The 13694-nt window shown below is 37.0% G+C and overlaps 3 protein-coding genes across 3 annotated transcripts; 1 reads left to right on the forward strand and 2 right to left on the reverse strand.

The window, feature by feature from the left end:
• Positions 1 to 2876: 2876 nt before the first annotated feature.
• LOC145209234 (ras-related protein Rab-8-like) lies at positions 2877 to 4683 on the reverse strand. The gene is made up of 6 exons (XM_080079507.1): positions 4557 to 4683; positions 4044 to 4104; positions 3521 to 3659; positions 3327 to 3416; positions 3139 to 3240; positions 2877 to 2984 (listed from the first exon to the last, which is right to left on the reverse strand). Exons 1-6 carry the CDS (start codon positions 4681 to 4683, stop codon positions 2877 to 2879), a joined length of 627 nt encoding a protein of 208 aa, XP_079935633.1.
• Positions 4684 to 6018: 1335 nt separating this feature from the next.
• On the reverse strand, positions 6019 to 9993 carry LOC145203190 (ras-related protein Rab-13-like). Its single transcript, XM_080075839.1, has 6 exons — positions 9799 to 9993; positions 8428 to 8488; positions 8184 to 8322; positions 7752 to 7841; positions 7507 to 7608; positions 6019 to 6538 (listed from the first exon to the last, which is right to left on the reverse strand). The coding sequence occupies exons 1-6, from the start codon at positions 9923 to 9925 to the stop codon at positions 6434 to 6436; spliced, it is 624 nt and encodes a 207-aa protein (XP_079931965.1). The 5' UTR covers positions 9926 to 9993; the 3' UTR covers positions 6019 to 6433.
• Positions 9994 to 11946: 1953 nt separating this feature from the next.
• LOC145209246 (F-box/LRR-repeat protein 8-like) lies at positions 11947 to 13193 on the forward strand. Its single transcript, XM_080079516.1, has one exon. It carries the CDS (start codon positions 12006 to 12008, stop codon positions 13191 to 13193), a length of 1188 nt encoding a protein of 395 aa, XP_079935642.1. The 5' UTR covers positions 11947 to 12005.
• Positions 13194 to 13694: the final 501 nt, after the last annotated feature.

The raw sequence follows: 13694 nt of genomic DNA on the forward strand, positions 1-13694 counted from the left end.
GGCGGAGCTGCAGCTCCAGTTTCGTGACGTTTCATTACGTTTTCAGTTGTGCGCATGCGCACTTGGAAAAGCTACATGCGGGCGAAATAGGCGAGAGGGCCCCTCTCGGAGGGGGCTGTGGCTCGCGCAGCCCCTCCCGTGACGTAGCACTAGTTGTGTTGTCTGCTTCGCGTCAGTGAGCTCCAAAGCCAAACCCGTGTACTGTGTTTTTAAGTTCGACAGTGAGTGCAGTTAAATAATTATTTTGCTATCATTAAATTTATTGTTTGACTGTTAGTCGTGACTTTTTAAGATGACTGTAAGTGGGTTTCAGTTTTTACAGTTATCATTGAATTAAATAAGTGTATCTAACACCTTGAAAAAGAAAAACAAGGTCATCTAACACCTTTAAAAGTCACAATTAACCTTTATAATAAATAACTGAATTAAAAAGATTTATGAAAGTATGGGAAAAACATCTGCTACTCCAATGTCATGCAGGAATAAGCAACAACAAGAAATACTCAGTTTTAGTTCCTAATGCTACCAAAGAAAAATTAAATTTGTGACTGTGAAGTTAAATGCCTCACTGAAATTCAGGCAATATCAAATGCAGAACAAACAACTGCAAGCAACAGGAATTTTGAAATGAAGACAAAAAAAGAGTGAAGACAATTTAAAGTGTGGATTTCTTAACACACCATGTGGACAGTATTTGCAACCAAGTGCAATCATGTGTATTGATATAATGGACATGTACTATTTGTCTAAACAGTAGCTGCTAAATTGCTTCACAGGAAGTGTTTCTTAAGAATGAACATTCTACAGACAAGATAGTAGTGACACCAAGCACATCCTATTGTTGACAAAGAAAAGCTAGTTACTCAAATGAAAATGTTGCTGTAGATCTGATGTTCATGATTACTTTGAAAATAATTAATCTAGAGATGATGTTTTGACAAGTTAAATTACTAGGATGAAAAATCCTTTTTGCTGTTTCCATGATTCCTTCAAAGGCAAAACAGTTCTTTTTAACACTGAAAAAGATGCTAATTTTTCTGAGGAACACCAATATTTCCAAAAGACCTGCACTTGCAGTGCTAGTACTAAATAGAAAAACAGTTTCTTAGTTATCATTTGGGATTAAGGAAGAAGCTATCAATTATCATGCCCAAACTATAACTTCATGATTCATTTTGGTTGGAAAATAGAAGCACAAGATATAATAATATGGTTTAAATTTAAGTGAGAGTGTTGTAAATTTTAAAGCTTGAAGGCGTTTTGCACTTAAAAAAGGAAATTATAAGCTATTTGCCAGCAAACAGCAATTATAGCAGTTAAGAAACTAAAATACAATTAATAGTCTGTACACAAAAATTCAAGAAAGATGTTTAAATGAACAAGTTCTGAAACCAATGTAATGTGGTTGTTAAATTTGTTAGTTATGATACCAATAAAAAGCTGTATGGCTAGTTTTTTTGTGTGACAATAATCTGTGAAGTGTCATAGAATATGTTGAAAACGCTGACTGTGACTAAATTTACTTAAATGAAACATGACAATTTTTGTTGTCGAACTGAAATACTTCGACCTTTCTCGACTCATTTATATCTATTTTTTCTATTAATTTTTTTTCTATATTCCTGTTGTGTTTTACCTTATTTACAACCACTTCGTTTCGAAGCTGTGCCACGTGTGTTTTTGTTTTTCACATTATTACTGAACGTTATTGTGTTTGGCCCGTCGCTGTGCAAGTAAACAAAATACACAAATGATGCCGTCTGCTCTTTACACTCGTGTACATTATTGCGTAACAAAAATTACGTCACAATGGAGTTGCTAATTAAGATTTGTATTACTTGTTTTTCTACACAAAACAAATGGCTAGAAAACTAGAAATGTAGCTTTTCAATATATTGCCAACTTATATATGTTCAGTAAAGGCTAAAGTTTGTGGGGGCAGCACCCCCACAAATTTTAGGCACGAGCCGCCACTGACACAGACAGACGCTGTGAATCGGTGATAAAGTTCTGCTATAAAATTTACTGTGTGAACCAGTTTGGAGTTAATTAATACGTTTTGACAGAAAATGACTGTAACATAAAGTAGATGGTGGTATGAAACTACAAAATGCTACAAACCTGTATCACAGTTTATCTCAACCTGGGGATCGCTAGGCACTTTTGAGGGGGTCGTGTAGAGTAGGCCTAGACGCAACCCAACGCAGGAATATTTTATCTGTATCAAAAATCTTGACTTCTTTTTAACTTCATAAAAAAGCATTTGCAATTGTAGACTTTTATGATTGTATGTTTTTGGAATTCTTGACATAAAAAAGCATGAAATAGTAAAAAGGTTTTTGGTGACATGGGTCATAACCACAATTTTAGGGGTTTTCTGTAGCCTACATCAAAAAGCCAGTGACCTTTGATAGCAAATGTATGTGATAAACGCATTCTGGAAGTAAAACGACTTACATATGTTTGTTGAGGGGTCGTGTTGTGTTAGAAACCTCTAAATGACTGTATGAACGAAACGATTAACAAATGTATTAGAGTTAAAAACGATTACAATAAAGCGATAGTGATACAAAGTTAAATTGAAAGATTCTCGTGCATTTTGTGCCAAGCTATTAGCAGCAAGGACAAGAAATGCCGATCACAAATGACTAACTGTCATGTTAATGCATCTGCATAAAAGTTGCGGAGTACAATTGTTCAATTATTATTTCAAAGCTTATCGCGGCTAACAACAAAAGGCGGCCCAACTCAAATTTATGATTCTAGGCTCCCCTGCCCTGCCAAACGCGTTGTTGACAAACATGGTGCGTTTGTCATTACGAACGATCACATTTTGCCCATTCAATTAACGAAACACAGTTCATTGTTTTTTGTTGTTATTTTTTACAACAGTTGGGACTTTGTTTCTGTTGATAGTTGTTGGGTCTTAGATTAATCATGTCTTCATTCTCGTTTTGGCTTTCTTCGTTGACTCGCTTAAAATGCTATAACAAAAACCATTGTTTAGAATTTTACTTTGTGACTATAGCTGAGGATTAAAAAGGCAAACAATCAAAAAACATGTTTTGATCGTGAAGACAAAAGTAACCAATCGTGTGCTGATTTCGGTCGTGAAAATACAAACATCTGAACACTTACGTTTTCCACTATCTTTGTCAAGATACCCATAAAAGAGTTGTGTACATTGATGTTTTCTTTTGCACTTGTTTCGGCAAAATACATTCGCTGTTCTTTAGCAAGCTAAAATAGTGTATTTGAAACGTTCAAGATATGACCGAATAAGTGGCCAGCAGGTCGATCACCAAAGAAATATGCTTCCCTCTTACCTTTTCTCCGACTTGCTTTGAAACCTGTCGTTTACTTTCCATGTCGCACTTGTTTCCGAGTAACATCGTTTGAACGTCATCGCCAGCCCACTGTTTACAAGAGTTGTAAGAACTGAAGTTGCACAAATAGCGGTTTGTATTTATGCCACATCAAGTGGCTTTTTGATCACACTAAACATTTTGAACAATTTTACCCTTTGGAATCGTTTTAACCATTTCTCCACATTTCGAAACGATGCCTCATTCGTGATGTCGTAGACGATTAGAACACCCTTTGCACCCCTATAATATGCTGTAGTAAGAGATTGAAACCGTTCTTGTCCCGCTGTGTCCCTGAAAAATTGCGAGATAACTAGATATCAATGTTGGTTTTGTGAATTAGGAACATTTTTGCCTCAAAGTAAATTTCTCCATGATGTTTACTTTTTTCTGATTCTATGTTGTGATATAGAGTCTATACGCTATTTCAATAGCAACGTATTTATAAAATGGGACAACGGTTCCCTTTGTCAGGGCCAGACTTGCAGTATCAAGTAGATACTTGCTGTAACAACTTGGAGAAAAGCGCTGCTTTTTGTAAGTTAGTTATCCTACATTTTTGAGGGCGAAAAAACGCCCCCAACATTCTTCTCGTTTTACGTTATTAGTTCAGCGTTTTATGTAAAGAAACCTGTGACATGTACACAAGTAATTGTTTAAAGAGACTCGGTTACTTACCAAATTTGAACTTTTATGACTTTATCACCGACTTTCACCGTGTGTACTTTAAAGTCGATGCCTGAAACACAGAGTCTGTAAAACTTGCAAATTACTTGTATGTGTTTTTTCTATATCCCCTGTGGGAAACGGCCTAAATTAAAGTTAATACCCAAATGCAAAGGTGCCAAAACGAGCATTTGCAGCTTGGGTCGCCCAAATCATCCACCATAATGTACACAAACACCCGGTATTTTACTACTTTCGTTTTTCTGCCCATACACAAGATATTTGCCCGTCGTAATACTTTATAAGCCACGATTGTGACTAGCAAAATAAGCTCTCATTTAGAGCAAAGTGTTACATTGATCCCGCAAAAAATAATACTGATAAAAGAAAAGAAACGGCGTGTTTCGTCAAAATACTGAATCAAATTTTGCTTGTATAATATACTGTCATTTTTGAGCATTCCCCCCTCATTTTCGGCGGTAATTCATACTACCCGAAGTCCTAAAGTTCACGTCAATGTTTTACCTATGGTGCTCAAGTAGCTTGTTGAAAATTCATCATTAGTAAACCTTCTCATAACACAGGTCTTTCCCACTTGACCGTCGCCTATCAATATTAACTTACACTGCCAATCAAACAGAGGTGCCTCCATAATTATGTTCTTATGCGCCTAATGTTACCACACAACCAATGTTCTGTTCGAAAAAGAGAGACAATAAAATGTCGTTTATAATCCTAATACAAAACATAGCTCAATAATAATAAAATGCATCGCCACCACAGCTAAATTTAAAAAAGCTGGCGTACCATGAGATACCAGAGCAGTTTTTGTTTTTTGCTAGAACTTACTGCACTTAAATCTAGTTGTGCCCTTTTTTACAACTTAAAGATTTATTATAGTTTTGCTTCTGCATTTCGGTATGTAAGCTTGTATGCAAGACATGTCCATCATTTTTAAAGAAAAAAAGTTCCTCAATACAGACCGATATACCAATTAACTCTCATATCTGTAACCACAAGTTTGATTTGTTTTATATATGCTTGTTTTGTTCTTACCTAACAGCATTTCCAACAACACTATACCAATGTGCACCTTTCAATATTTATTACTTGCAGACTAACCGGGCGTATTGTATTTGTGTTGGTAACGCAATAAAACCAAAAATATGCGTGGCGTTTCATCCACACAATTATACAGTCAACCGGCAAATCGCCTTTTTTCTTTGCGTGTGACAAAATCGCCTTTTGTGACATTCTTATTTAGAAGATCGAAAGAAAAACACCTCATAGTCACACTGTTTTTTCAATAAACAATTCATATCGACAAACAATAGAATTTGTATGCAAGGTTTATCTTAAACTTAAATTCGGCGGCTTAACCCCGACCGTGTTTTGCTTAGTTGGTAGAGATAGTCGCCTGTCGTGTGTTTAAATATTTTCTCAGGCTACATTTTTCCAGCCTACGTCTTGCCACATGGAGATCGCCTTCGATATTACGTCATCAATAGCGCACAAAGATGTGACAAAATAGATACGCATGACAACTCTGTAAGTAAACTTCTTCAACGAGAAGCTGGCCTTTTCCACCAAAACCCTTGTTATCTTGCTCCAGGAGACCAGTTGCAAACTGCATTTAAGCTATTAAGACCATGCAATTGGAGCTTTGTCAAACTGTCTTCCAGTTCCATCAGTTTAGAGATCGGTTGTATGTGACTTCAAAATTACATAGAGCAAGACGTACTCCCTGTACTTTTCGCTTCCCAACTTGTTAATACACGGAAGACCAAAATAGCTCATGACTTGTGCGCTAGGAAGTCTCCGATCTTCGATGGATTCCAACACTCAGTGACCATACCTGCAGTTTTGCTGACTTCCAACATACTATAGCCAAATAGATCTACCCTGCCTTTTTGCGCGGAGTCTACATACATAACAGGACAAACGTGGACCAAAACCACATACTTCACAAAAGTCCCACTTAAACTGGTGAAAACAAACAACTTATATTGGGGCATATCTTAAAATTGCAAATATTTGGCTTGTAACACTAAAATGCATAAATGCAAAAAAAGGGGAAAAGAAACCAACACACTGTTTAAAACGTGGGGCTTACAATTTAAAACGTCGTAACAAAATGGCCCCAAATCAGTATTGGCTATAAAAAACTCTAAAAAAAATCAATTCGCCCAAATTGTATAAGGTTTTCCGTTGTCATCTTTTTTTTGCCAATTTCGCACGCACAACCATAACAGGAGCCAAACACAGAATATGTTGTTTACAATCAGACAAAAAAGTAAAGCTTTTGATGGAAGAATGGGTGGTTTTGGAGCGTCTACTCGTCTTTGGCCAGGCCATGTTCTCCAATGCCACCTACAGGAATTTGTTCATACATTGTTTTCATATCATTTCTTGCAGCAACCTGAGCTTTGACTTTGACTGGAAGTCGAGTTAAGTTTTACTCTTGTTCCGTCTATTTCGTTAGCGATTTCGGCTCTTTGTTTCATGTGCTAAAAAACAATATATATATATGTGTCATATATTTTATTTACGAACATGACTGAACACAGGGCTCTTAAACCTGACAGCTCAATATCCCTCGCCAGCGATGTGAACAGGTTTCAATTTGTAGCCCGAACCCAAACCTGAAGGTACGCTCGAAACCCGGGCTAAACGTAAACTTTGCCCAAAACAGACCCAAAAGTTCGTACAATGCGGCAAAAATGACGCCGAGTGTCAAGTCGGGTCCGAATCAAGCCCGTTTTATTAATTTCAGTTGATTCTTAGTTTGTAAAAGTCATTGCTTTGTTTGGAATGGTCAGAGGCGTTTGACCACTATTCACGCACAAAGTTGCATTCTCTGAATCAAATCTCTATTCGGAGGCGTCTTTTCTTCAAATACCGTTTATTTCCCTAAAACAATTAAACTCTTTCTTCATTAGTTTGTTGGGATTGTCCAATGCAAATATAAATCTTTTAGCTGTTTTTTTCGGAAAAAAACTGCTCACGGTCCTCTTTTGTACATGTGTTTTGATATCTTTTTAATACACGGGTTTGTTTCGAAAAAATGTATATATAATGCCTTAATACATGCATTGCACGACTGCATTTCGAAACACACTTTTATTGTTGATTAAACGTAAAGGTGATTTTTTGAGTTTTAACAAAATGTAATGCTACAAAATTTAACTTACAATTTTAAAAATTTAATTTGGTAGACTGTTTACTTAATTAAAGGCTTGTACTTTTGGTAGCTTTGACTTCAAATATTTTGGTACATTATATTTTACCAACCAACCGCACAATGCGCGTGCTTATACGTCACTAAACTGCAAGTTGTCGTTACAAAACAAAAATTAACTAGCCAACAATATTTTACCTAGTTCGTGAACTCATTTCCATTTGCACCACGCCATATTTAGCCTAACTATAGTTATCCTGACGAAAAACGTTGCTTGCAGAAAAATACAAATGTTACCTTTTGCACTATCACAGTTAAGACTTCCATAAAAGCTTGATCGACGTTTATATTTTCTTTTGCACTAGTTTCGGTAAAAAACATTCCATTCTCTTTTGCAAGCTGAAAAACATGTTATAAACCTGTATGTTAACACGTAAGGTAATGCCTTTTTAATTGGGATACCGACTTGTATTTTGTAATGGAATAAATTTATTTGACGTATTACATTTACTCGTCCAAAAGGCGCAGGCTAATTCTCAAACCTTTTCGCCGGCATGCCTCTGCACTTGTCGCTGATCTTCTTTGTCGCACTTATTTCCGATTAACATCGTTTCAACGTCGTCTCCAGCCCACTTAAACAAGTAAGCAGATAGTTGTAACCCGAATATCAAATTGTTTGTCAATTCCGACAACCATTTGGGAGGTCCCTTTTCTATTTATTAATTCAATGTAAACTCGCTGTTGCGTAATCCAACATGGTGCGATTTGCTAACCATGCTTCCATTTGAAAGGTTGAAAACCACTGCTGTACACCAACATTACAATAAACAAGATGTCGCTAAACTATCACGTGCCTCAAGAAGAATATGTTTCGTTGCTGTATTTTTGGGCAATTTAAATGAGGCTTCTTGTGCGTCTTACGCTCGATAATAATTGGCGACTTTGAGAACAAATTGAAACCCTTTCAATCTTACCCTTCGAAAGCTCTTCACCCATTTAGCAACATTCTGAAAAGAAAGTTCATTGGTGATGTCATAAACAATAAGGACTCCCTTTGCTCCCCTGTAATACGCTGTTGTGATGGATCGAAACTTTTCCTGGCCCGCTGTATCCCTGAAAACAACATCCCTATTCTTCGCTGTGTAATTAATTGCATAAATGAAAATTGAACTTGTTCTCTTATTAGATTGTAACTTGTAATAAGGTAATTTGACTCACCAAATTTGAACCTTAATGACCTTGTCACCGATCTTCACCATTCGCAGCTTAAAGTCTATGCCTAAAATTATTAACAAGTAACTTATAACTTAAATGTAAACACAATAAAAACCAAACCTACGTCAGAAGTGCAACTTGCGGCAAATTAGGAGGTGGTTTTACATGGAGCTTTTAACGTTACTGTTTTTAGTGGTTTAATTACTTGGGTTAGACCAGGGATCGGCAACCTTTTTGTACTGTGGACCGTTTTTAAAACTGAAATTTTATCGCGGACCGGTCTTCAAAAAACTACAATTTTTTTGGAATAAAAACGCATAAATTAGTTTATAATCCCCGGGAAAAACGGGCAAAATGTTTCAAAACATTTGGCCTGAAAATGTATACGGCCCGATAACAAACTTCTCGCGGACCGGTACCGGGCCGCGGACCGGCAGTTGCCGACCACTGGGTTAGACCACGACATGGAGCAACAAAAGTTTAACTTGTTTGTTTCGTTGAGTAAATAACATACATTCAACACCAATAAAAAAAATAAGTTTGTTGTAGCTTCGAAAGAAATCAGCGATTAAGCTGTTTCTGGTTTGTATGAAAATGTAGATGTCGATATGAGCTATGCGTATTGTGAAGCCTGGTATGGGATTCAACATAGAATTGCATATGCGACAAAGTTCATTGCATGCATTAAAGTGCATATTGCTTTAACACATTAACCAGTCGTCTGGTGAGAGGGTTTGGTACAGTCATTTCCTGACACACAATATTGACTCTGCTGTCGTTGCTTTAAATATCGCTGCCTATTTGCTTGTACCGTCGGTTTTCACGGGAACAAAAGAGCTATAAAGTAGAAATGTGGTTTTATGGTCAAAATCAAAAACACCAAGGTAGCAAATTTAAGAAACAGTTTATTGGGACAGCTTTGCGTGACCTAACACATACAAAACGTACAGTTTACCTACAAAACGTTAATGCAAACAACAAATGATAACCCTACGGCGCCTCTAAATGTAGCAAAGTGGAATAGCAACAACTTTTCTATTTTTACCTTCTGCTGAAGTTGCCATATTTGCAAAACCGTTCCGGTTTTTTTATGTCATTCTGACATTGAATTTTAAAAGCAATTAAAGCAGCGCGACACCTAAGAGATCGAGTGTGCTGACAACGCAATACTTCATTGTTGATTTGCAATCAAAAATACATGTAAAGTGTAGCATATCCTACCTTAATTGAAACAGCAAATGTAAATTATTAAATAAACAGGCTATTAAAGGACTAAATTTCAGAAATCGAATCAACAGCTTGTTTGCTTGATCACGAAAACGATTCAAACCGTATAAACTGTGTACAAAATTTAAAACTAATTCCCTTACTTACCAATTGTTGCGACAAAGTTGTATGAAAACTCGTTGTCAGTATATCTTCTCATAACACAAGTTTTTCCTACACCTGTGTCGCCGATGATGATTAATTTGCATTGCCAGTCAGCTTTCAGAGTTTCCATTTTAGAAAAGTGATCATAGATGTTTTACGCATGAACGTCACCTAAGATCAACATTAAGAAGTAACATCAACTCCTTTAATTAAGATCAGTAGTCACAATTTGTCGAAATGACTCACACAAATTCAGATTAACCTAGTGTTTGAAAATAACTTGATATTCAAATTTATTCCCAACACAACGAGACGATGTCTACATCGTCATTATGGAAAATACGTTATGTTTAATCTAACAATTGAAATCATTTCTGGTCAATTATTTATCTACTGCCTTATGTTTTCCTGCCCAGACTTTGCTTTATAACTAAGGTGGACTAAACATAGCTATATGTACGCTGTGTTGTGTACTTTTCGCTGGGTTATTTAAACACGGCTGACGTAGTGTCGTGCAGACCGTTTTTTCCCCTATGTGTGCACAATCAACAGTACGCGATGAGCTAATTCAGTTGAAAATATATAGTTCGAATGCTAAAACCGCTCGGCACTTGCAGTATTCATGTCTTTGAAGGTACTAAGACTTTTCAGCACGAAAACAAAGCCAAACATACTGTTTACTGTTAACTGAACTGTGATAGATTCCAACATCCCAGCTTGTTCACATATAACTAAAAGTGCAAATCAATGATACATAACATGCGATACTCTTTATGATATTCCGCAACATGCTACTATACTAGTTACTGCTACTACTACTACTACTACTATAAAGCGTCGGCATTTTGAGCTACACCAATTAAGTGCAGCCAACCGTATAGCTGTAGATTTTGTGCAAGGTGAGCTGAGTAAATCTTCAGTGAAGCGTTTTCTTGCCTTTGGCACTATTTCCGTCAATGGTTGCCGGCTAAAGTATGCAAAAGTCATGTCCGGTTGAGAGGTACCAATATAAACAATAGCCACACTGCCCAAATCTTTGTCTTGGTCGGTGAGATGATAATTTCACACAAAGCGTTTACTAATGCGTAACAAAACCCCCCAAAAATAAATAGCATGGTAATAATATGACGTGAAGCTGGCAGCCTCAAACTGATGGGAATGTAAGAAAATGAAGACACTTTAAGTTCAACCGTAACACGGTTAAAAGGCCACAAGGTCCTACTTGAACTTCGAAAGTAATAATCAGGGTATTTTTGCTTTGTCTGCAACAATAACCAGAATGAAGGCCTTTTATGGGTTTATGTTATTTACATGAACAATTTGCAATTATCTTTAGGTGAAACTTTAACATGAAGGCACACGAAAAAGACGAAATGGTCACTGCGCTTGCACCAGTAGTGGTTTTAATCACGTTCGTGCTATTGTTTTTTTTTTGTCCAAAATGTTCAAGACCAGTGGTGAATCTCAAAATTAATCTTACCAGCGCATTTAAAACAACAAAATTACCTTCTGATTGTAAGGTACCAATGAAACAGTATTTATTTACTATACGGCCAAAGACAAAATGCGAGTTTATAACCTTTTAAACGCTGTGTTGCGTTACCCACTGTGTTTTAGGCAGATAATTTAATATCATCAGACAATAAAACGTTGTTTCAAAACTCACAACATTTTGCATCCTAATTGTTTCCTTTCAAACGTTTCCTTTATATTGATACTCAGGCTTTATAAAAAATAATTGTTCTGTTGCTAGGTCCTAATGCTGTAGCCTATCACTGTTGATATTTCTATTTAACGTGCGGTTATATTGTAGAACACTTGATTAAGATATAGGGACAACTTTATTCAGAAAGTAATTTTAGCTTGCTACTTTCCTTGCATTTTGATCATTAAGACTGCATAGCTTCGCAAGACCGAATAAAGGCCCTCAAAACAAGAAGACAAAAAAAACTAATTTTAAGACGCACTATAATGTTAACTTATCTAATAAGCCTAAATCAAGCAACAGTTGAGAGTATTGGTATTGCAACCAGTAGAATTATTAACCTGGTCCATACGCCAAAAAAGTAAGTCAGGTACAATATCCACCCAGCGGTCAGAGCAGCCATAACCTCAAAGTTGTACCCAAGGTGTACTATTTGTCCGTTTTAGCTGTTTTAAATGAACTGTACCTTTTATACGAATAGGGTTTGTATCAGACTCGTTTTGGGATGGAAGGGAATCAATCAATACAAAAAATATACAGCTCGGACTGGTCTACTATTCCAGAAATGGTTTTAGTTGAAATAATGTCGTATTTACCGGTACATGACCGAGTAAACGCAGGTCTTGTGTGTGCCTGGTGGAAGGAATGCTTTAAACATCCAAGACTGTGGACAAAATTCCTTTTTAAATTTGACACGAACACTCCAGACGAAGCAAAAGCTATTTCCAGCATTGATGCGTATTGTAGCCTTCTGCAGGACGTCAAAATGTACCTGAATCCGTGGCATTCCGTAAGTAGAGACAGGGCGATATATGCTCTCAACGAAATGGCATGGTCACCAGCTAAAAAATTAAAAAAGTTTGCGTTTCACTTTACTGGTTTTAACCCAATAATACTAGACAGCACTGGGATACTAAATGCACTAAAGAATTTGTTTTCCCAGTCCACCGGAACCGAATTTTTGCTGCGATTGCGAGTGATTGACCTCACTGGGTGCAACATTCCTTTCGATGACGAGTTGGTTTCGATTATTGCCAATAATCATCCGTATATCCGGATTTTAAAGCTGCAAAATTCATGTTATTACTACTATGTTACACCTAAAAGCATTCTTGAACTGGTGAAAAAATGTCACCATCTTGAAGAACTTGATGTATTTTGTGCTAGTCTAGATAGCGAAGTCATTGAAACGTTGGGAAATGACCCGGATTGTGCTATGAAGAAACTCAGATTGGTATGCAATAGCAAAAGTAGAAGTTGTCCTGCTGTTTTAAGTGATGCTTGGGCAGTTTTATCCAACCATGGTGTTCAAGTAACCATCATGATCGAAAGCAGCACCCCATCCGCAATCGTTGATGAGATTCTTTGCGAAAACATTCCTTTGGTAAATCTCCGTTGGGATGTTATGTATGAACCAGATGCCAGAACCATGTTCCGTATTGCTGAACAATACAACAATACTCTGCGTCGATTGGAAATTAACAATGGTTTATCAACTTCTCCCGCAACGACAGATTTTCAACAAACTCTTGAGCTGATCGTCTTAAAGTGCACCAAGCTTACACATTTGGTTGTTTCGTTGCCTCTCAGCGCTAACACTGTTGGGGATATTCTTGATGGTAGATATTTTGAAGAATATATGTTGAGGTGCTTTCGAAACGATACAATTGAATCGGTGACAAATCAAATTTAAACATGATCGTATTGGTTAAAACTTATAATTTTGTACCGCCAATAAACGGTTTTTATCCAGGCTAAGCCAATTTGCACAAAAATGCCAACATGCTGTTGCTACCATCATTGATATATGTGCTAAAGCAAACCTTCGCCCGAGTATCCGGGTAAAGCTGTGTGTAACGTCCCGTGAACGCGGCCCGGTTACAGCGCGGAACGTCACACGAGGGGGGATTGAAACGCGATTCCTAAAGGTCTCCAACAAGCAGTCCACACAGATAGGGTGTTTTGTAGATCTTATATTCAAACACTTTCAACAAAGAATGAAGAGGACGGTGGGAGGCGATAGAAACGATTTCTACAAAGACATGGCATTAGCACATCGCTTTAAATGTAGAAATGTAACTTAAAGCTCACCAACTGTTATGGGACCAGGAAGAAAACATGACATGGGCAATCCCAGAAATCACTGTCACACACCTAAATACACAATAAAGCATGAGTATGCCATTATAACTTC

This window comes from Phallusia mammillata, chromosome 1 (genome assembly GCF_965637545.1).
Source record: "Phallusia mammillata chromosome 1, kaPhaMamm4.hap1.1, whole genome shotgun sequence".
NCBI classification, from domain to species: domain Eukaryota; kingdom Metazoa; phylum Chordata; class Ascidiacea; order Phlebobranchia; family Ascidiidae; genus Phallusia; species Phallusia mammillata.